Source organism: Euwallacea similis, chromosome 18, assembly GCF_039881205.1.
Source record: "Euwallacea similis isolate ESF13 chromosome 18, ESF131.1, whole genome shotgun sequence".
In the NCBI taxonomy this organism is placed as follows: Eukaryota; Metazoa; Arthropoda; class Insecta; order Coleoptera; family Curculionidae; genus Euwallacea; species Euwallacea similis.
In genome coordinates, this window is record NC_089626.1 from 1,878,978 (window position 1) to 1,898,138 (window position 19,161).

Sequence of the window (19,161 nt, forward strand, 5' to 3'; positions counted from 1 at the left end):
CCACGTCTACCTTGCCATGCCTTTTGGGGGGCGTGTAAGTGCTATCTCGTCGTGACCCAGACTCCTCCTAATCATCAATTTTTAATCGTTCCAAATAAGTGCAATTTTTTAGAAATAATAACTGACTGATTTTCTCTATTCTTTGTGATGTTCCCAGCACATTACTATCGCCTTATTGTTAAGACTTGAATATGGACTTGTCCTACGACTGCAGATTTTTATACGTGACAGAACAATGTATTTTTGCACCGCCAGGGATGTTTTTATAGCACAAGAATAATTATGCAAACAAGAATCGACTCAGGTGAACAGTGTCATGTTGCAGTGACCGTAGAGAGCAAGAAATGTTTTGTATCCTGTGAAATGTACTTATATATTATAAATAAATTATTACTTAGTTTGTTTTTTTCTTATTCTTGGGGAAATCGTTTGTTTACACCTTTTACATTGTATACCTATCCAATGAGGGTTACATGGAATTATTAGAACCGTATTGAAGTTTACGTATGATACGAAAACGTTGATGTTAAAGTGGCAGGCGATGTTGCCGTGAATGTTTTTAATATTTGTTTTTAATCTGTGTTAGGCAGGTTTATCTAATTATTTCTGTATTTTTGTTTTATGTAACCTAAGTTAGATAAGTATTTCAATTGGTTTTTTGAATTGTCGATCGAAATAATTGTAGGACAGGTGAGAATTTGTCGAAGTTTGGCAGCGCCGCTAGTCTTTTAGTTGAACGCCATTTTTGTGGTTTTGCGAAGGTGCGTATCTTGCTTCAATTTTAAGCCAACTTTTCCTTGTGGTACCAAAAATTCTCCCCATATATTTAACACTCAACCATTAGGGCTTACTTCTAACTAATTATTTCATCCTCAAGTGTCCTGTTAACCCGCATTTTAATCTCCTGTTATTACTCGCGGTCTTTCCAATCTCCCCTATTAGATAACCAATTCCAAAGCCGAAGTCTAAATAAATTGAACAAACACTAAAGTGCCCCGTTAAGTCCTGTAATAGTGTTTTTTTATGTAAGCCTTGGTTACGTAACAAACCTAACCTAGAATCCCTATCTGAAGGGGCCAAGATTAAACTTAAATCTAAACACAGGAATCCATGATGGCGAACTCGCTGCTAGTACTCTCCGGTAGACAACTGATGAAAAATGCTCTCACCAAGCCCCTAGTAATTCAGGCAGCTTCCATGAGTGGTGGTGAGGGTTCTTATGTTAGAACCCTTATTGGAAAAAGAGAAATTGTGGGCTCTGGCTTTAACGGGGAACCCACTTATGTGGATAGAGCTGATTTCCCTATGCCTGCAATTAGATGGAAGGAGCCCTCATCTGATATTTTGGCCTTGCGGGAGAGGGAGAAGGGCGATTGGAAGCAGCTCTCAATTGAGGAGAAAAAGGCCCTGTATAGGGCTTCTTTCAGGCAGACTTTTGCAGAATTTAAAGCTCCCAATGGGGAATGGAAGGGGTCTATTGGCATTGCTTTGGTTCTTGTTTCCTCTGCTTTATGGCTCTTTTATGGCATGAAGTTCTTTGGTAAGAGTTTATCTTGTGTTGTTTTCTCTGCCTTTCTTTTTGTATGGTGAAAAACATAAAAATCATCTCTTTCAGTGTACCCACCACCACCAGATTCCCTGAAGCCCGAAAACAGGGCCGCTCAGCTGCGTCGTATGCTCGACTTGCAGGTGAATCCCATTGAGGGTATCAGCTCCAAATGGGACTATGAAAAGAATGAATGGAAGAAGTAAATTTTTAGCTTCTGTTAGGAGAATTTACCACATTCTTTGCACACTGTGAAAGGACAACGGTACAGGGTGCAGGGAATTTATCAAATTAGTCACCCATAAGTTTTAAAAATTTGCTATTTTTTGTTTATGTAATAAATAAGTTTCTATTTTGTTAAACAGGGCTTTTTTGTTGTTATTGTAATGCTACAATAAACCTAAGGGAGCTTAAGTACGGGTTTGATGTGAGAAGGAAAAGTATTACAAATAAATTAGGCCATAATTTAATTGAGTTTTATTCACTTTCTTGAATTATTAGTTCCTGTTGTTGGTTTATTCTATTGATAGTTGAACCATTTTTATTTTGTGCCTATTTATTCGGCCATTTTATTCTCCATTTTTAATCCGTCTTTCTTTAACGCCATCCAATAAAGAGAGGGAGATGGGCATGTTGGCATTTGTTTTCGATTTCTATTATTGTCTAAGTGAGGTTAAAATAAACTTTAACAACCCCCGTTACAAATCCTATTTCCACCCTCACCATCATCAAATTTCTTGTAAAGTCGCAATGGAAACCGAATTGATACTGAGAGACATCATCTCGATACGCAGCAGTGCGACTCCTGCTGACACAAATGCCACAAAAACGACCCAAGAGCAGGTACTTTGAATCCCCTTTTTTAAACTCCATTGTGAGTCCCACAAATTGTAGATTTTAGTGGAGGAAAATGTACTTAAGAAGTACGAGGACTTGCATACACAATTGAGGGTTAACAGTGATCTACCCGAGTTGTTAAAAGAGCAACACAAAAAATTTCTCTCGGATTCTCTAGTTTATTTGTCATCAAACTATGAGGTAGGCCCCGAATTCCAGTTCATAATGTGATGTTAAACGAACATCTAGTGTTTAGATGCCAGTAGGCCGTGGATTTGCTACTGGATACTCCACCCTTTATCCCTTTTAGGGGTGCGATTAGATGATGGTTATAAAAGCAGAATAGCACAGTTTTTAGGAAAGTATGTGCCTTTTCGTGGGGATTGATTTGGTTCTAAAGGAGTTTTTAAGGTGTCAAAGCTCTTCTGGTGGTTTTGGAGGAGGCCCTGGGCAGTACCCCCATTTGGCCCCCACATATGCAGCTGTAAATGCTTTGGTGATATTAGGTACTGAAGAAGCCTATAAAGTAATTGATAGGAGCAAACTTTATAAGTTTCTGAAAAGCATTAAGCAGCCCGATGGTTCCTTTGCTATGCATATTGGGGGAGAAATTGATATTAGAGGAGCTTATTGTGCCCTTTCTGTAGCTAGCATGACTAATATAATGACAGATGAGCTAGTTGATAATACTGCACATTGGATTGTTAGGTACCAAATATGATTTTGTTTAAGACCCTCTTTTTATTAGTTTGTTTTAGTTGTCAGACTTATGAGGGAGGCTTTGCTGGGTGTCCCGGACTAGAGGCTCATGGAGGCTATGCCTTTTGTGGCCTTGCTGCTTTAGTTATTCTTAATAAGGGGCATTTATGTCATACTCAGAGTTTATTGGTATTTAATTTTCAATTATGTTGTAGTTTATGGAGTAATTTATGGGTTTTAGAGGTGGCTTGTGCAAAAACAGATGCGGCTCGAAGGGGGATTTCAAGGGAGGACCAATAAGCTTGTTGATAGTTGCTATTCATTCTGGCAAGGGGGCGCCTTTCCTTTGATTTATTCGCTTTTAGCCAAGGGTAAATTTACGGCCATTCCATGGGATTGTTATTGGGAATTGGGGTTGTAGAGGGGTTGACGCCGAAGGGGCACTTATTTGACGAACGCGCTTTGCAAGAATATATTCTAATTTGCTGTCAGAATCTTCAAGGAGGGTTAGTTGACAAACCAGGCAAACCTAGGGATGCTTATCACACTTGCTACAGTCTAAGTGGCCTCTCACTGGCGCAGCACTTCCTGAACCAGAAGCAAGTACTCGGAACCTATAAAAACGAACTGGTAAAAGATTCCGGTAGAGGTTTGGTTTGCCCCCTAGGCATTTCATTTTTTGTTGCAGGCGAGCACTCATCCGCTATACAACATTCGGCCGGATTTAGCACGCAAGGCGCTGCTTTATTTTCACGGTTTGCAATTCAGAAGCGCCGATATGTGACAGAAACAGGCTAATTTATTCATTCTCATTTTAAGTTTTGGAATCAATTTTTGTTATCTTAAGAGGGGTAAATATATTTAAGATAGTAGGTAGTGTACATTGATTACCTGTGATTGTCATCACTGTATTGATACTTGTCGGTTGTTACAGTCAGCTTTTGTCTCTCTTTATTTGATGTTGACAAACGAAGATGAATAAATGATAGGTTAGGTTTCTTGAGTGTCATGCGCATTAAAAAAAAAAACAATCGAGTGCATAGCAAATACGGCTCTACGTTGTTGTGTCATCGCGTCCGCGTTGGAAATAGCGTCGTTTATCCTTCCGGAAAAGTCGTTTTTTCGCGTGTTTTCGATACAATGCGCCCCCTCAAACGTTAACGCGAGCGTCTAGAGTGCTTTTAGTGCCCCAAAGAGCCCCCCAAAATGATGGCCAACGGACACGTAGTGGACGGATCCTGGGATTTAAGGGTGTTCGTCACGGATTTGCAAACCGAAAGGTTGATCCGCGTCAAGGGTGACGTGCACATCGGGGGGGTCATGCTGCGGCTGGTCGAGGACCTCGGTGAGTGTCACTAAAAGCCCCACATTTGCACAGCTGCCCCCAATATAAACACGCGATTTCCTTTGAGGTGTCGTCACCGTTTTAAAAATAAACAACGTTTAGAGAATTATTATGATGATTCGCCCATAAAATGAAACGAAACGGAGGTGTAAAATTCGGAGATTTGGGTCCTAACCTCAAATGGGTGTGTGTAAATTGAGACTGAATTTAAGAGGAGTCCGGTGCAATCGCACTAGCGTTTAATGACCCATTTAAATTCTTTGCTTTTTTTTTAAGTTATTCTATTGGTCGTCAAAGTTTGAGGCACAAATGAGTCCTTTGTGGTCGTCATATGCATTTTTAGAGTAATTATGTCCCAATAAATTAGTAAATAATTAGCAAGAAATGCGGTAATTAACAAGTAATTTAGTGCTAATTATAAGCTTTAAATGTGTAACTACAAGAGTGTGTCAAACATAGTGTCCCCATTAGCCAGGATAATGGTTAAGAGCTAGCGGCCTTTGAAGTTGCACTCTCCAAAGGCCCTGGAGATGCTTAGGGGACTTATTCAATTACTCCAATGTTTAGAGTCAAGTTTTCAGTAAATTTCTCCTTTTTTCCAATGTATCACCTTAAGTTTAGAAAAACCAAAAAGCCATATGCAATTTCACAAATTCCTCTCTCAATTATCCAAAATAGCCTCTCCCCTGTAAACAGGGAAGCTGGAAATCCGGAATTTTCTATTCAGGTTATTTCTGGTCTTAAATCGACGTTTGGCGTTTGTTGGTTAGGGCGTCGTCTAATTTTAAAACGGGTTATGGTTATTAAGTAAGTAAGGCGTTGTTTTAGGTCGGGTTTCACAATACCCAATGCACGCTATAACAACGACTCGTTTCTGCTCTGTTTGGGTAAACAAACTTGAACCCACATTAACTCATTGCCAACTCAATTAGTCCCTAATTGCTGTAGATGTGAGGCAGTTTTCGCTCTCAGTTCTGAGAGACGCCATTGAAGAGTTTATCTCCCGTGGCGCCTGCTCCTGTTTATGGGGTAAACTGTCTTATCAGGACCTTAGGTTTATTTGCTACAATTTACGACTCATTGTTCGTTTTATGAAATCAGTGGATTCATTGTTTTCCCAGGAGTGAAAAGTCCAATATTAGGTCAGTAAACGTTTGCTCCAGGACATTCTTTCGCGGCCAGAAAGCCAGAAAAAATCGGAGTATAAATAGATAGACAGGAGAAACTGACAAAATCGTTTGCCGCTTCCTGCGTATTTAAATAAATAGTTTTGCGGCCTACGAACCCGGCAAAGTCCTTTCTGTTCAGTGTTATTTCATGCTCTCGATCCACTCCCCACCGGGAGAAGTTCCACGTGCAGAGAAACCTCGTAAATAGAGCATTTTTTCTTATTGTAACTATTCTGCCACTCCACGATCTTGCTCTGCCCTCATTCCACCGATTAAATCGGTTAACAAAACCCGCCTTGTCCATGTCAAGAGCGCGATTCTATAGATTGCAGTTACGCCCTTTATTTATTTTCAGCGTCCTTGAACTAAATGAAATGTGCACAAACACGCATATAATTTAATTGGAATCTTTATTGACTAAAGAAGCTTCGTGAGCCGCTCATGCGGTCGAAGTAAATACTGGAAACAAGTGCCCGATCCAAGGCCGAATTGCCACCCATATAACTGACGGATCTAGTGCACACATGTGTTGGGCATGATCTCAGAATTGGTGCATTTCAGGTGGGCGATTGCGAAAGGTCTTAATATTGAATTTTGCGGCGACAGGTGGTCGGCAAAGTGAAGCGTGGGAGGGTCGCGCACGTACACCCAAATTGTTCAGATTTATATAGCATCGAACGCGCCATGCTCTAGCTACTCTCTGAGCTGAACGCTTGAACCTTCGCACGCGCTCCCATTCAGCTTAAATGTCCAAAAAATGGAATTCGACGGACTTGAGGTTCCTCACATTTGGAAAACCGGGACGAACGAAGAATTTACGGTGTCATTTAAACTGCTATCGGACCGATATTTTCCGCAGTGTTTCACTAGTCGTGGGCTTCGTTTTTTCCCAAATCTTACACCTCTGTACAGCACATTTGAAACCCACGATATGTAGAAGAAAGTGTCGATTCTCGCCGCCTTAAAAGGACTTTCGCTCTTATAACCGATTTCACCTGACTTTTTATGGAATAAGCTACTAGTTGTGGGCAACGTGTATCCGAACACACCCCCGAGATGCTGTGCGAAAACATCTGCACATCCAAAAACTGAAAATTGTTTTTATTTCAAAACGTGTTGATGGTGGCGCTGGTGATATTGTTAAACAAGTGAACAATGCGAACGGCCACTCCTCAAGGCCGACTTAACGTTTGGGTTAATAAATGAATTGAGTAGCTGCTCCAAGACAGCTGAAGGTCTCGTCTAATCGTGAAGCGCTACGAAATCGATCACTTTTATTTAACCCAGATTTATTCAATTTCCATATTCAAGACCCGTTTGGCTCCTCCTTTCTTGGAACGCTAAATATCAATTAAACGTGGGCACAAGCCCTATTATAAACTGTTTATTCATTAAATAATCTTTATTAATAGCAGCAAACATGTGACACGTTAATATTATTGTTGATATTAAAATGAACCTCTTTCAAGAAAGGATTTATTTATACTTTCAGAAATTTCTATGGATTGGTCCGACCACGCTCTCTGGTGGCCTGAACAAAATAAATGGTTGGCGCGCACGCGCTCCACCCTGGACCAGTGCGGGGTTCACGCAGACTCCCTCTTGTACTTCACTCCCATGCACAAGAATCTGAGAGTGCAACTGCCTGACTTGCGATACTTCGACATGCGTGTTGACTTTTCCATTAAGACCTTCTCAGCTGTGGGGCATGTGTGCAAGGAACTGGGCATTCGGCACCCCGAAGAACTTTCCTTTTGTAAACCTCTCGAGCCCAACCATCTCAAGTACAACTACAAGGACCTCCCAAAGAAGAAGCCAGAACAGAATGGGGCTCAGCGCAATGGAAATTTGGCCCCTGACACTAACACTTTCATTGGTGAGTTTTTGGGTTCATTGAAAAAGCAATCGAAGAATAATGCGAGTGTTGTGTAGCAAATAGCAGTCCAGTGGGCAGCACTGGCAGTTTAGAAAATTCGCCGTTTATGTGCGCTCCCGTGACCCCAATAAGGGGGCCCACTGCATCCACTCCAGTGGGGACTCCAGGCGCTAATGTAAGTATCTTTGTTGTTTTAGTAATTTTGACTTCTTGAGTCACTCAATGTTCCAAGTTTCCAAGAATTTAGTCAAATTAGTAAGTGCCTTAACAGATCACAATTTATTTGTATAGACATGGGGCAAAAATGGTTACACCATTGAGCGCAACAGCTCCCCATTCAGCCCGAACATGAGCCTCAACTTGGATTCACTTAACGGCACCTTAGAGAGTACCCTGGCATCGAGTCCTGCAACTCCCTCATCTGAGGCCAAGAGGCATCTCTTGAGGCCCAAGTCTCTCATCGAAAAGGCTCGAATGAATGTTTCGTAAGAGACATTTTTTGCTTTTAAGAAATTCAGAGGTTTATAGATTCTTTTTAGGTGGCTAGACTCGTCATTGTCAATAATGGAGCAAGGGGTGCGCGAGCATGACACTCTGTGTCTCCGCTTCAAATTCTATGTTTTCTACGATTTAAATCCAAAATATGATGCAGTGAGGATTAATCAAATTTATGCACAAGCCAAATGGCAGCTGCTTAATGAGGAGATTGACTGCACGGAAGAGGAAATGCTTATGTTTGCTGCACTACAGGTATTTACAAAACAAATATATTTATCATTTTTAACATGTAATAAATACTTTACTTCTCTTGATAGTAAATTAAGTACGCGGGATAGAAACTGGAGTCGTCATATTTAACATAAACTCGCTGGTTTTTATCCGTAGTCGTGTCGTAAGGTTCCTGAGGCAGCTTAGTGTTATTTTGCCCCGTCAAGGTCCATCCGACCAACACCTTGGCGGCAAACATAACTTTATTGTCACCTAATGGGTCTTGGTAGTGTCTGGCATAGCAAGGTGTAGTAGAGAAGGACACGCCCTTCCCATATTTGTGCTTGTACACCAACCTCCAATCAAAATTATCGATGCAAATTGAATCAATATTCTCGATTTTTGTACCGTGAAACAGTAACTTTTCCTGATACTTATTATGTGTGGCCTTTTTGAGGTGGTAACTGAGCAGCAAATAGGGATTGACAACACGTTCTATTGACGTCATTGTGTAGGACTGCATAGTATTGTTGAAGAGAGTTTGTATGTAACTGAACTCATCTGAAGATAAATCAATTGCCTTAAATTCATATGTAGACTTCATGGGGATTTCATGGAACTGCCACAAATACAGAAGGTGTTTGATTAATTGTTGGTTTTGAGCAATCTTCTCAGAGGATGTTGCAATGATTGGTTTATTTATTGTGATCAGGGATTTATTTTGATGAAAGTGAATAGATTTTTGCTGCCTCATTATTTCTTTTAAATCAGGTTGGCAAATGGCTAGTTCAGGGATTTGCCACCTTTTCAGTGGAACGCCATTCTTCGGTTCCACCTTCTGTGCTGCATTCATCTTTAGTTGCCGTTTCTTTCTTTTTTCCTCAATGATAATTTGATCCAATGAAATTGAGTTTTCCTGATTGAACCAAATTGAGAGGGGTTGCTCGGACAATGGAGTATTTTTCTTTAAAGATACCGTATTAATGTCTTTTTGATCACTTTCATTAACACTGTAAAGCACTATTTGAGTCTAGGATTGAAGAGGCATACCAGACTTACCAATGAGGTCTTGGAGGTATAAAGTTTTTAGGCACCACTGACAACACCTTGCCCTTTTTAGTCACTATGGTTTTCGATGGCAGGCTGCTCGGTAAATCATACTGAGACTTGGATAAGTGCTTTTTCAAAGCAGGTAGAAGAGGCTCGGTAGAGCCAGATTTGTGGCGGTCCATAATGTAATTTAGTGAAACCGACTTTGAGACATATTGTCACACTTTTGTTGACTCTGATACCCAACCAAACAAACTGCAATGCACAATATCTATTGTTTTCTTATCGCGTATTTCGCAGTTCGATAATTTTTTATTGTTATTTCACTAACAATAGTTCTAGAATAGAAGCACTTTAGGCGACGCGAGACGAAATGGGATTTCCCACAGCAACACAAAGATTTGAATATCACTTATGTTATATGGCACTGCCAAGTGCGACAGACGGAGATAGACTGATAAAAGTTTGTCCATCTCGACCGACATCTCTGGGGAAGAAAACGAAACATTCGAAGATCCATTTTGAGATATTTGTTTAGTGTGAAAGTTAATGTGCTTTCAGATGTCTAATGCAGCGATTAATGCACTCGTAGATTGACTAACTTGCTTCATTTTTTGATCTCACTCTCAGTTAAAATAGCTCCACAAAGGAAAGATACATTTCAGTCCGTATGTGCCAGAAACATTAACCCTAATTATAGCTATATTTATTGTAAGTTTTTACGTAATGAAATTAGTCATTTTGGGCTTACAAATTAACAACAACATAGGATATTCTTTGGCCGTTCTAGAACACACAAATAACTTAAAAACACGTTTTCTCCTTAAAATGAACTATGAATTCGGGATAAAAAGAAGCGTCATCATACTTTACAATCACCTCTTTCGTAGGATTAGTGGTGGTGTACCCTGTAGTGGGCACCATGGTCAAGCTGTTGCCCTGGCAAATTGCTCCATCTTCCACCAACACTTTGACCAGCACCATCACGCAGGGCCAATTCTCATGCTGCTGTTTTCTCTTACTGTTTAAACACCTTCATAAGTGCTGAAAAATGAGGAAGTGCATTTACCTGTAGTGGCTTGAGTACCAGGGATTGTTGGCAAAAGACACCCCCCAGCCCCACTTCCCCAAAACCACTTTGCGCCAATTGAAGTTGTCTTTAAGTACCCCTGACAAGGCCTCCTGGCTGGTACCATGAAACAAGTACTTCTCAACAAGGTTGTTTTCCCCCTTTTTTTTTGTTAACATGTACTGAGCCATGAGATAAGGGTTCCACACTCTGTGGATACTCACAATAGTGTAATTGCAGTTGAACTTCTTGTTCCTAAATTAATTTAATTATGTACAATCTCAGTTTCAACATCTTTCTGGAGGTTCTCACCAGAACTTTGCCATGACAAAATCGTAGCAGATACTGCCTTCTAATATCAGTTCCAAAAACAAGAGTTGATTGTAAGGGAAACAGTTGCTATGAGGCACCTCAAGGTGCTGGAGCAAGGCTTGCATGAACTCTCTATTTCTGATGAGGGCTCTTGGAGCTGGTAGGGTTCTAGAGATTGGGGTAAGAGCTTTGATCAAGTCATTGAAGTTCCATTGAGGCTCAGAGTAAGTCGCTAGAGGACGTCTATTGGAAATGTTTTGTCTAAGGCCGTTTGAGTTTGGTGTCAAATTCGAAATTGGGTTTAGGATACGTAATTCTATAATTCTCGATTCAGGCTGCAATTAAGAGGATGCTGGAGGGCCTACCTGACAATTGTTGTGTTACGTACTTGTTTGGTAATCAGATTACTGTTGATAGTTTTAGGCTCAGGGGTGAGCCCTGGGCGAACCGCTTCTTGTTGTGTTTGTTTACTAGAACGTAACCCCATTTCGTCAAATCAACTGTGGCACTTGTTGCACATTACTTATTTGTGTATTTTTCTCGATTAATCAAGGGACGCAGTTATGACAGACGCGCCTTTGCCGACATGTAATATCGTCGAGTGATTCACTGACGTTTACTTCACAACTGTACTGTTATCCTCTAAAAATGTACTATATAGTTAGTACCTAGCTAGAGAACTGGAGACCCTTCTTGTGCTCCAATTGTACAGTGATCAGTACAATCGCGCCGTAGACGCACGCCCTGTTTGTAAGTGAGAGTACAAGGTTATCTTTATTGTTACGCTTTATCCAAATGCCAGGACCAATAGCAGCAACGTATCTGCTTAGATATCATTTTGTATTGTTTTAAGCCGATGGTTTGCCCTGCGAATTTCGTGCTCTTTCCATGGAAAATAAAACGAGTCAAAGTCGGTGGCATAGAGTTTCAGTTAGGACACACCTGCAAGATGCGGTTTTTTTTCCAAAATACCCCCCTTTCCACAATTGCACCCCCTTTGTTTCCACCAATTGAAATTTTAGTTTCTACTAAAGTTCTAACGGAAGGTTCAAAGGATGCCGTAAAACAAATTCTCTCAAATTTCAGTCTCCGAAAGAAAAATGTTTTATTTTGTGCGATTAAATTGGAGCATCTGAGCAACATCATTTAATCCCAATTTTCACGACAACGTGTCATCGCTTCCCATTGTTTTTTCTTAGATATGTCATTTATGACAGTAAAAATAACATGGCGATTATCGGTTAGCTTTATTGTCACGCTGAGAGCTACTGTGAATTAAAAGGTGTTTATTGGCATTTTTATAAGGTTAGTTCAGTGAGGAGTTAAGGTGAAAAAGCAATTTTTTAATTGGGGTGTAGTCCTTGGTAATATATGATGTAGTGGGGATAGCACGAGGCGTCATCGAACTTCACTATAACATTCCCCTTTTCGTTTGTTGTGGTGTAGCTCTTGCTGGGCAACTGATTCAAGAGTTTGGGTTGCACCACCTCAGTTTCTCCAATAAGCACGTTGGCTAAAATCATAACCTTCTCATTGCGCTTCTTGTTATCCTTATGGAAGTGTGTTGCAAAGTATGAGTATCGGACAAAAGAAATCCCCATTCCATTAACTGCCTGCAATTATTCCCTAATGCATCCACTCAATTCTATTAAAGACTCACCTTAGACTTGTCAAAATTGTACCGACAAATGCCATCCAAATGCTCCTGCTTAGTGCCGTGGAACATGCTGTGCTTCTGCGGCTCCTTACGGTTGATTTTCCGGTACTTCATCTTCATGATATTGTATTGAATTACGTGGAAAGGATTTACGATTTGCCTGATCTGGGTTATGGTGAAGCAGGACTTGCAGGAACGTTCGAACAACCCGAACACATTCTGGTATTGTGAGCTCTTTTTATTTAAAATTTTCTCTTCATAAGGCTTTGCCGGGCGGTCCGCAAGGGGTTTTTGGTGGAAAACTTGGAGAAGCTGATTGAGCAGTTCCATGTTGAGGGCAACCTGACTCTTAATCAGACACTTGAGGAATGTTTTTTCTTCTGCCTTCTGTTTCATGCCATTGAGTTCTAAGTATTGGCTTTCCAGTTCCATACGTTGCACCTTCAGTTTCAGCTGTTGTTTCTCCAGTTGTATCCGCTCGCCTTCCAATTGAATTTGAAGTTTTTGCTGTTGGAGCTCTTGTTGCTCTTCCAGACATGTTTGCCACTTCGCAGCTGCTGCGAAAGCTCTATCTACAAATTTGTGCTTAATTTGTGCTTCCGCTTTTGCCTCGGCCAACTTGATATTGTTGGATTCCAGTTGTTTTTCAAGGGCCAATCGTCTTGCTTTTTCTTCTAAATACGCTTTTTCGGTTTGTGCGTGTATTCTGCCCTCATCCTCTCTTCTGTCTTTTTCTCTAGCTTCTGTCTGGGCATCTTTGGGCTCATCTTTCGACGGAGAACTACCCATTTCACAATGCTGAACTGTCACTGATTAATTAGTGAACAGCAGTGAGGTATTTAAATGCTGAGGTAGATATTTTCAATCGGTAATGAGGTATTTTCTACAAAATTATTTGCTTTGTTCAGTACAAGTGACTTAGTGATAGCTATGTAATCAGCAAAGTAATATTTCATTGTGTCAAGTCATTGAAATGTTGCGATTAGGATTACTTAAAATTTAAACCAAAATGTATACCTAAAAATAAACTTCATCTAAGCTCTATTGAGTAAATTAATTTTCTTGATATTGTTTTTTTTTTAATTTTTGCCCACGTCCAAAGGTATTTTACTTCGCAAATTTTCTTCGAATTTGTTCATTTCGCAGCACCTTTCGCAGTATACATTTTGTTTACCATCGAGCTGGAAAAAAACCCTTGCCGTGACGTCATCGAGATGTGAAAATTTATGCACGATGTCGAAGCTACGTCATCAATTGTACTTCCCAAGAAGTTTCCGAACCTCTTAGCGGATTTGTAACGCGATTGCGATGCGGACTTGAGTATAACTCTTTTAATAAAATTAAGCTTAAGTATTTATTGGTTTGTAATACACTAAAAATTCAGGATAAAAAAAACAATCGTCAAATTTGATTAATTCCTGCTTGCTCTGGCTGGTGGTGCTGTGCCCCGCTACCGGTATCACGTGCGGGTACCCTCTTTCAATTTCCTCCTCTTCGACCAGCACTTTGGCCACGATCATGACGTAGAATTCGGCATCCCTACTGCAGCGCTTTTTTCTGTAACCAAAATAACTGTTGCCGTTTCCCCGTAATGTGGTACTCGCTCGTACCCATAGTGACTGGCCAGAAACGGGTTATTAGCGAAATAAACCCCTTTCCCACAAGTAAACTCCTTGACCATTCTCCAGTTGAAGTTTTGCTCCATAATGGAATGCGCGGCGATTAAGTTGGTACCATGGTACATGTGGTACTCCTCGAGCTTGTACTCGTACTTGCACTTATTGAACATGTACTGAAGCATCAAATACGGGTTCCAAACGCGTCTGATGCCGCATATTTTGTAGATTTCCAGAAACCTCTTGTTCCTGCAGAAGAAATGTCAATCATCCCGCCATCTCGAAGAAGGCATCAAAATTGTTAAACTTTTATTGTGACAGATGCAAAAACTAATAAAGAATTCTCGCAGATCTGTCAGTTGTTTCGCGAAAATTACCGAGTTTGCGCCCATTTAATATCATCGTCTCGAAGAAGGATCTATCAAAACTGTCATCTGTTTGACGTGGCACCGATGCCACTTTGTTGTTTTACCTGAAGAGGGATCTTCTGACGAAATGATTAGATTTTCTATCGAGTGACTCTAACTCGTAGACACTGCACTTTGGGATGACGGGAACATGATGCGTCTGGAAGCTGTACAGAAGCTCTATGAGCAGCTCTTCACTGCAACAGCTGCGCATCGGTGGCCAGTGATTGACTTCAGGATTTACACTCTTGGAGGGGGTCCCGAATGTGCCGTAACTAGAAAAGGATTTTGAAGGCTGCTGTGGGGAGGAAATCAATAACACCTTCGATAACAAAAGATATTAAGGATTCTTTTTTGATTCGTACTTTAACAATGGGTTGTGTCAACCCATTGGTACCTCCGGGCGCGCAGCGTCCCGACGTCTTGTCGATAAGAGGTTTCGCTGCTTGTTGCTCAAGTGTGCCGCAGGTAGCGGAGGGTTTTGTGAGTTTTACGTGTTGCTGTGAGGAGGAAATCAATATCGTCCTTCATAACAAAAGATATTAAAGACCCTTTTTTGATTCGTACTTTAACAATGGGTTGTGTCAACCCATTGGTACCTCCGGGCGCGCAGCGTCCCGACGTCTTGTCGATAAGAGGTTTCGCTGCTTGTTGCTCAAGTGTGCCGCAGGTAGCGGAGGGTTTTGTGAGTTTTACGTGTTGCTGTGAGGAGGAAATCAATATCGTCCTTCATAACAAAAGATATTAAAGACCCTTTTTTGATTCGTACCTTAATAATGGGTTGTGTCAACCCATGGGTACCTTCGGGCGCGCAGCGTGTCGACGTCTTGTCGATAAGAGGTTCCGCTGCTTGTTGCTCAAGTGTGCCGCAGGTAGCGGAGGGTTTTGTGAGTTTTACGTGTTGCTGTGAGGAGGAAATCAATATCGTCCTTCATAACAAAAGATATTAAAGACCCTTTTTTGATTCGTACCTTAATAATGGGTTGTGTCAACCCATGGGTACCTTCGGGCGCGCAGCGTGTCGACGTCTTGTCGATAAGAGGTTCCGCTGCTTGTTGCTCAAGTGTGCCGCAGGTAGAGGAGGGTTTTGTGAGTTTTACGTGTTGCTGTGAGGAGGAAATCAATATCGTCCTTCATAACAAAAGATATTAAAGACCCTTTTTTGATTCGTACCTTAATAATGGGTTGTGTCAACCCATGGGTACCTTCGGGCGCGCAGCGTGTCGACGTCTTGTCGATAAGAGGTTCCGCTGCTTGTTGCTCAAGTGTGCCGCAGGTAGCGGAGGGTTTTGTGAGTTTTACGTGTTGCTGTGAGGAGGAAATCAATATCGTCCTTCATAACAAAAGATATTAAAGACCCTTTTTTGATTCGTACCTTAATAATGGGTTGTGTCAACCCATGGGTACCTTCGGGCGCGCAGCGTGTCGACGTCTTGTCGATAAGAGGTTCCGCTGCTTGTTGCTCAAGTGTGCCGCAGGTAGAGGAGGGTTTTGTGAGTTTTACGTGTTGCTGTGAGGAGGAAATCAATATCGTCCTTCATAACAAAAGATATTAAAGACCCTTTTTTGATTCGTACCTTAATAATGGGTTGTGTCAACCCATGGGTACCTTCGGGCGCGCAGCGTGTCGACGTCTTGTCGATAAGAGGTTCCGCTGCTTGTTGCTCAAGTGTGCCGCAGGTAGCGGAGGGTTTTGTGAGTTTTACGTGTTGCTGTGAGGAGGAAATCAATATCGTCCTTCATAACAAAAGATATTAAAGACCCTTTTTTGATTCGTACCTTAATAATGGGTTGTGTCAACCCATGGGTACCTTCGGGCGCGCAGCGTGTCGACGTCTTGTCGATAAGAGGTTCCGCTGCTTGTTGCTCAAGTGTGCCGCAGGTAGAGGAGGGTTTTGTGAGTTTTACGTGTTGCTGTGAGGAGGAAATCAATATCGTCCTTCATAACAAAAGATATTAAAGACCCTTTTTTGATTCGTACCTTAATAATGGGTTGTGTCAACCCATGGGTATCTCCGGGCGCGCAGCGTCTCGACGTTCTGTCAATAAGGGGTTTTGCTGCGGGTTGCTCAGATGTGATATTTGACCGCAGGGATTCCGGTTGTGGGAAGCAGCGCCTGGCGTCTTTTGAGACAGTGTTCTGAAACACTAAAATCTCAAAATGCACAAGCAAGCTCGTGCTACTTACAGGTCTTGGGCTCCACCTAGGCACTGCGCTTATCCATGATTGCGTAGTCGTTACCTCAAGTGGAGCAGTTGTCGAAGATCTAGCCCCGTAAGGTTGCCGGGATACAAGGACAGGCGAGGATTCATGCCGGCTTGATTCCCTGTTAATGAGGGGTTGTCTTGCTGATTCCTCATCGTCGCATATTCTGCTGCAGCAGAGTCCCATAGTCGATGAGATTATCACTTTATGTGTATTAGTGTGGGACGTATCGGCATATAATCTTGTTTATATGCGAAGATATCAGTAGTAAGTTAAGATAAAATGTCGTCGTTATTGCGTACAGAATTAACGAAATTGCCTGTTATCGCCTTATGGTCTTCCCTAGACGGAAAAGTGCTTAATTATTTTAGTCATGTCTACATCTTAAAGCTGGATAAAATCTTTTTAAAATGTTAATTTTGATCCGCCATTTTGTTTCTGTGACGTTGACCTGACGTCAGTGAGATGGGAATTTACTTCAAGCTTTAATGCAATTTTTTTTTAGTGTAAAGAAAATATTTGTTAAAGTTCAATAATTCTTTTAGCTGCAAGTCAACTTGCAAGCTGCGCAACCCCCGCAGCAGCAATTCCCCTCTCTGGAAAGCAACGGAATCACGTCCACCTCTCCTATCGATGACGACATCGATGCGGCCCTAAACAACCTCCAAACCACTCTGGAGGGGTCAAGCATCAGCACCTACTCCAGTGACATCACCTCAGTGCCCGAACTGAAGGATCAGCTGAGATTCTTAAAGTAAGTAATTTTAAATATGTCAATGTCAAAAACGTATATGTTTTTTGAAACAAACAAAACACGCTTACAACGTTGCCATGTTGTTTAGGCCCAAACGCTTCACGTTGAAAGCGTACAAAAAATATTGGTTCACATGCCGCGATTTGCACCTCTACATGTACAAGAGTCGCGACGACATGGTGCATCACAGCCACTGCGTCATGAGCTGTAATTTGAAGGGGTGTGAGGTCACCCCCGACGTGAACATCAGCCAGAACAAGTATGTCATCAAGTTGGAGGTGCCCAGTTCCGAGGGAATGAGCGAGATGTACATAAGATGCGATGATGAGACTCAGTACTCACGATGGATGGCCTGTTGCCGTTTGGCGGCCAAAGGTCGCTCTCTCGCTGACAGCTCTTACGAGACCGAAAAGCAGATGATTCTCGACTTTCTGAATCTACAAAGACGTGCCGAGGAACCCGCGATCAACCCCAGCACTTTGGACCTACAAGTCGAAGACTTCGTGGCTCCTAAGTACTTGAAGAAATCCCGTGGGAAACTGACGCAGCGTATCCTGGAGGCGCATGCCAACGTCAAAAAATTGTCTCTGGTGGACGCTAAAATGAACTACATTAAGGCGTGGCAGTTGCTGCCCGATTATGGAATTACGTTGTTTGTGGTTAAGTTTATGGACAGCAAAAAGGAGGAGCTTTTAGGTGAGTCTTCGCTGCGGCTTTGTTAAGGTCGGTTTACAATTTGTGATTTAGGGGTGGCCTATAATCGGATAATGAAGATGGACATCAACACCGGAGATCATCAAAAGACGTGGCGCTACAACACGATGAAGGCTTGGAACATTAACTGGGAGATCAAGCACATGATGGTGCAGTTCGAGGAAGGCAACATCGTCTTCAGTTGCCTTTCGGCCGATTGCAAAGTGGTGCACGAGTTCATCGGAGGCTACATTTTCCTGTCCACGAGATCTAAGGACGCCAGCCAGACCTTGAACGAGGAATTGTTCCATAAACTCACCGGAGGATGGTCGTAAACGCACTTGTTTTAACCCCATTTTTAACGGACTAACAGGATTTGATGTTTTATTTAGATTATTTCTGTATGTAAATACGCATATATTTGTTGTAACATAATACGCCCGCGCACAAACTGTTTAGTTAGTAACGGGGTGATCAATGTTGTTGCTTAATTGCTGTTAATTGAAAATATAAGCGCCACTGGTGATACGTTATGCGCAAGTGGATGCTGCGTTCCAGGCGCTGATTTCCGGGTTTTCCTTTGGCACACGGTTTTGGTTATAGGCGGTAGATGGCGATTTCGACAGGTGCAACAATTGACGGGCAAAAACTGTTTGTCTATTAAATATGTTTTCAAATGTCATAATGAAACATTGATAATTGGAACAGTCGGCCGTATTACCCCTGTACGGATGCCTGAAATTACCATCTCGACCAGAACCACATGCAAAAGAAAAACGCTTTCTTTGTTTCTGTTTTCTTAACGGAATTAATTTGACCCGTGCGAAACAGTAACCTGAGGGGTTTAGATCAAGGTTACTTAATAATTATTAACGCCTCCAATGTCACTTTGATCACGTTAAGTTACTCACAGGCCTACGAGGAAGTGCCAGTGGTGATAACTAACGACCGCAAGATGCCTTTTTTCATATAACTGAGACGTTTTTATTTTATATACATATTATATAGAGAGATATTGTACAAAACAATTTATTAATAAAGTGTATTATTAACAGACTACATGGTTTTACTTAAAGCCTGAGAGTGAATCAATTTAGTAATTTATAAATCACGAACGATTTGGATTTGTTTGAGTTATTCGGCCACATAATATTTCTGAGCGTAATTTTCAGAAAGATCATGTGACAAAATGCATCGATTTTCTTGGAACATTTAGA

General features: G+C 41.5%; 6 protein-coding genes across 6 annotated transcripts; 3 read left to right on the top strand and 3 right to left on the bottom strand.

Annotated features, from left to right (window-relative positions):
• The first annotated feature begins 603 nt into the window (after window positions 1-603).
• Window positions 604-2,016, top strand: COX4 (Cytochrome c oxidase subunit 4). Its single transcript, XM_066398788.1, has 3 exons — window positions 604-761; window positions 1,105-1,540; window positions 1,616-2,016. The coding sequence occupies exons 2-3, from the start codon at window positions 1,111-1,113 to the stop codon at window positions 1,750-1,752; spliced, it is 567 nt and encodes a 188-aa protein (XP_066254885.1). The 5' UTR covers window positions 604-761; window positions 1,105-1,110; the 3' UTR covers window positions 1,753-2,016.
• A 211-nt stretch (window positions 2,017-2,227) lies between these two features.
• On the top strand, window positions 2,228-3,948 carry Fntb (Farnesyl transferase beta subunit). Its single transcript, XM_066398786.1, has 8 exons — window positions 2,228-2,389; window positions 2,441-2,584; window positions 2,633-2,745; window positions 2,795-3,091; window positions 3,142-3,271; window positions 3,324-3,453; window positions 3,504-3,712; window positions 3,771-3,948. Exons 1-8 carry the CDS (start codon window positions 2,297-2,299, stop codon window positions 3,864-3,866), a joined length of 1,212 nt encoding a protein of 403 aa, XP_066254883.1. The 5' UTR covers window positions 2,228-2,296; the 3' UTR covers window positions 3,867-3,948.
• A 165-nt stretch (window positions 3,949-4,113) lies between these two features.
• On the top strand, window positions 4,114-18,998 carry LOC136415009 (unc-112-related protein-like). Its single transcript, XM_066399363.1, has 8 exons — window positions 4,114-4,427; window positions 7,089-7,472; window positions 7,529-7,647; window positions 7,764-7,957; window positions 8,012-8,222; window positions 17,043-17,251; window positions 17,340-17,947; window positions 17,999-18,998. The coding sequence occupies exons 1-8, from the start codon at window positions 4,289-4,291 to the stop codon at window positions 18,277-18,279; spliced, it is 2,145 nt and encodes a 714-aa protein (XP_066255460.1). The 5' UTR covers window positions 4,114-4,288; the 3' UTR covers window positions 18,280-18,998.
• Window positions 7,528-9,471, bottom strand: LOC136415010 (protein mono-ADP-ribosyltransferase TIPARP-like). Its single transcript, XM_066399364.1, has 2 exons — window positions 9,240-9,471; window positions 7,528-9,190 (listed from the first exon to the last, which is right to left on the bottom strand). Exons 1-2 carry the CDS (start codon window positions 9,410-9,412, stop codon window positions 8,272-8,274), a joined length of 1,092 nt encoding a protein of 363 aa, XP_066255461.1. The 5' UTR covers window positions 9,413-9,471; the 3' UTR covers window positions 7,528-8,271.
• Window positions 9,948-11,390, bottom strand: LOC136415012 (probable poly [ADP-ribose] polymerase DDB_G0278045). The gene is made up of 4 exons (XM_066399367.1): window positions 11,000-11,390; window positions 10,612-10,946; window positions 10,300-10,554; window positions 9,948-10,251 (listed from the first exon to the last, which is right to left on the bottom strand). The coding sequence occupies exons 1-4, from the start codon at window positions 11,096-11,098 to the stop codon at window positions 10,035-10,037; spliced, it is 906 nt and encodes a 301-aa protein (XP_066255464.1). The 5' UTR covers window positions 11,099-11,390; the 3' UTR covers window positions 9,948-10,034.
• On the bottom strand, window positions 11,773-13,158 carry LOC136415011 (uncharacterized). Its single transcript, XM_066399366.1, has 2 exons — window positions 12,272-13,158; window positions 11,773-12,224 (listed from the first exon to the last, which is right to left on the bottom strand). The coding sequence occupies exons 1-2, from the start codon at window positions 13,055-13,057 to the stop codon at window positions 11,955-11,957; spliced, it is 1,056 nt and encodes a 351-aa protein (XP_066255463.1). The 5' UTR covers window positions 13,058-13,158; the 3' UTR covers window positions 11,773-11,954.
• Window positions 18,999-19,161: the final 163 nt, after the last annotated feature.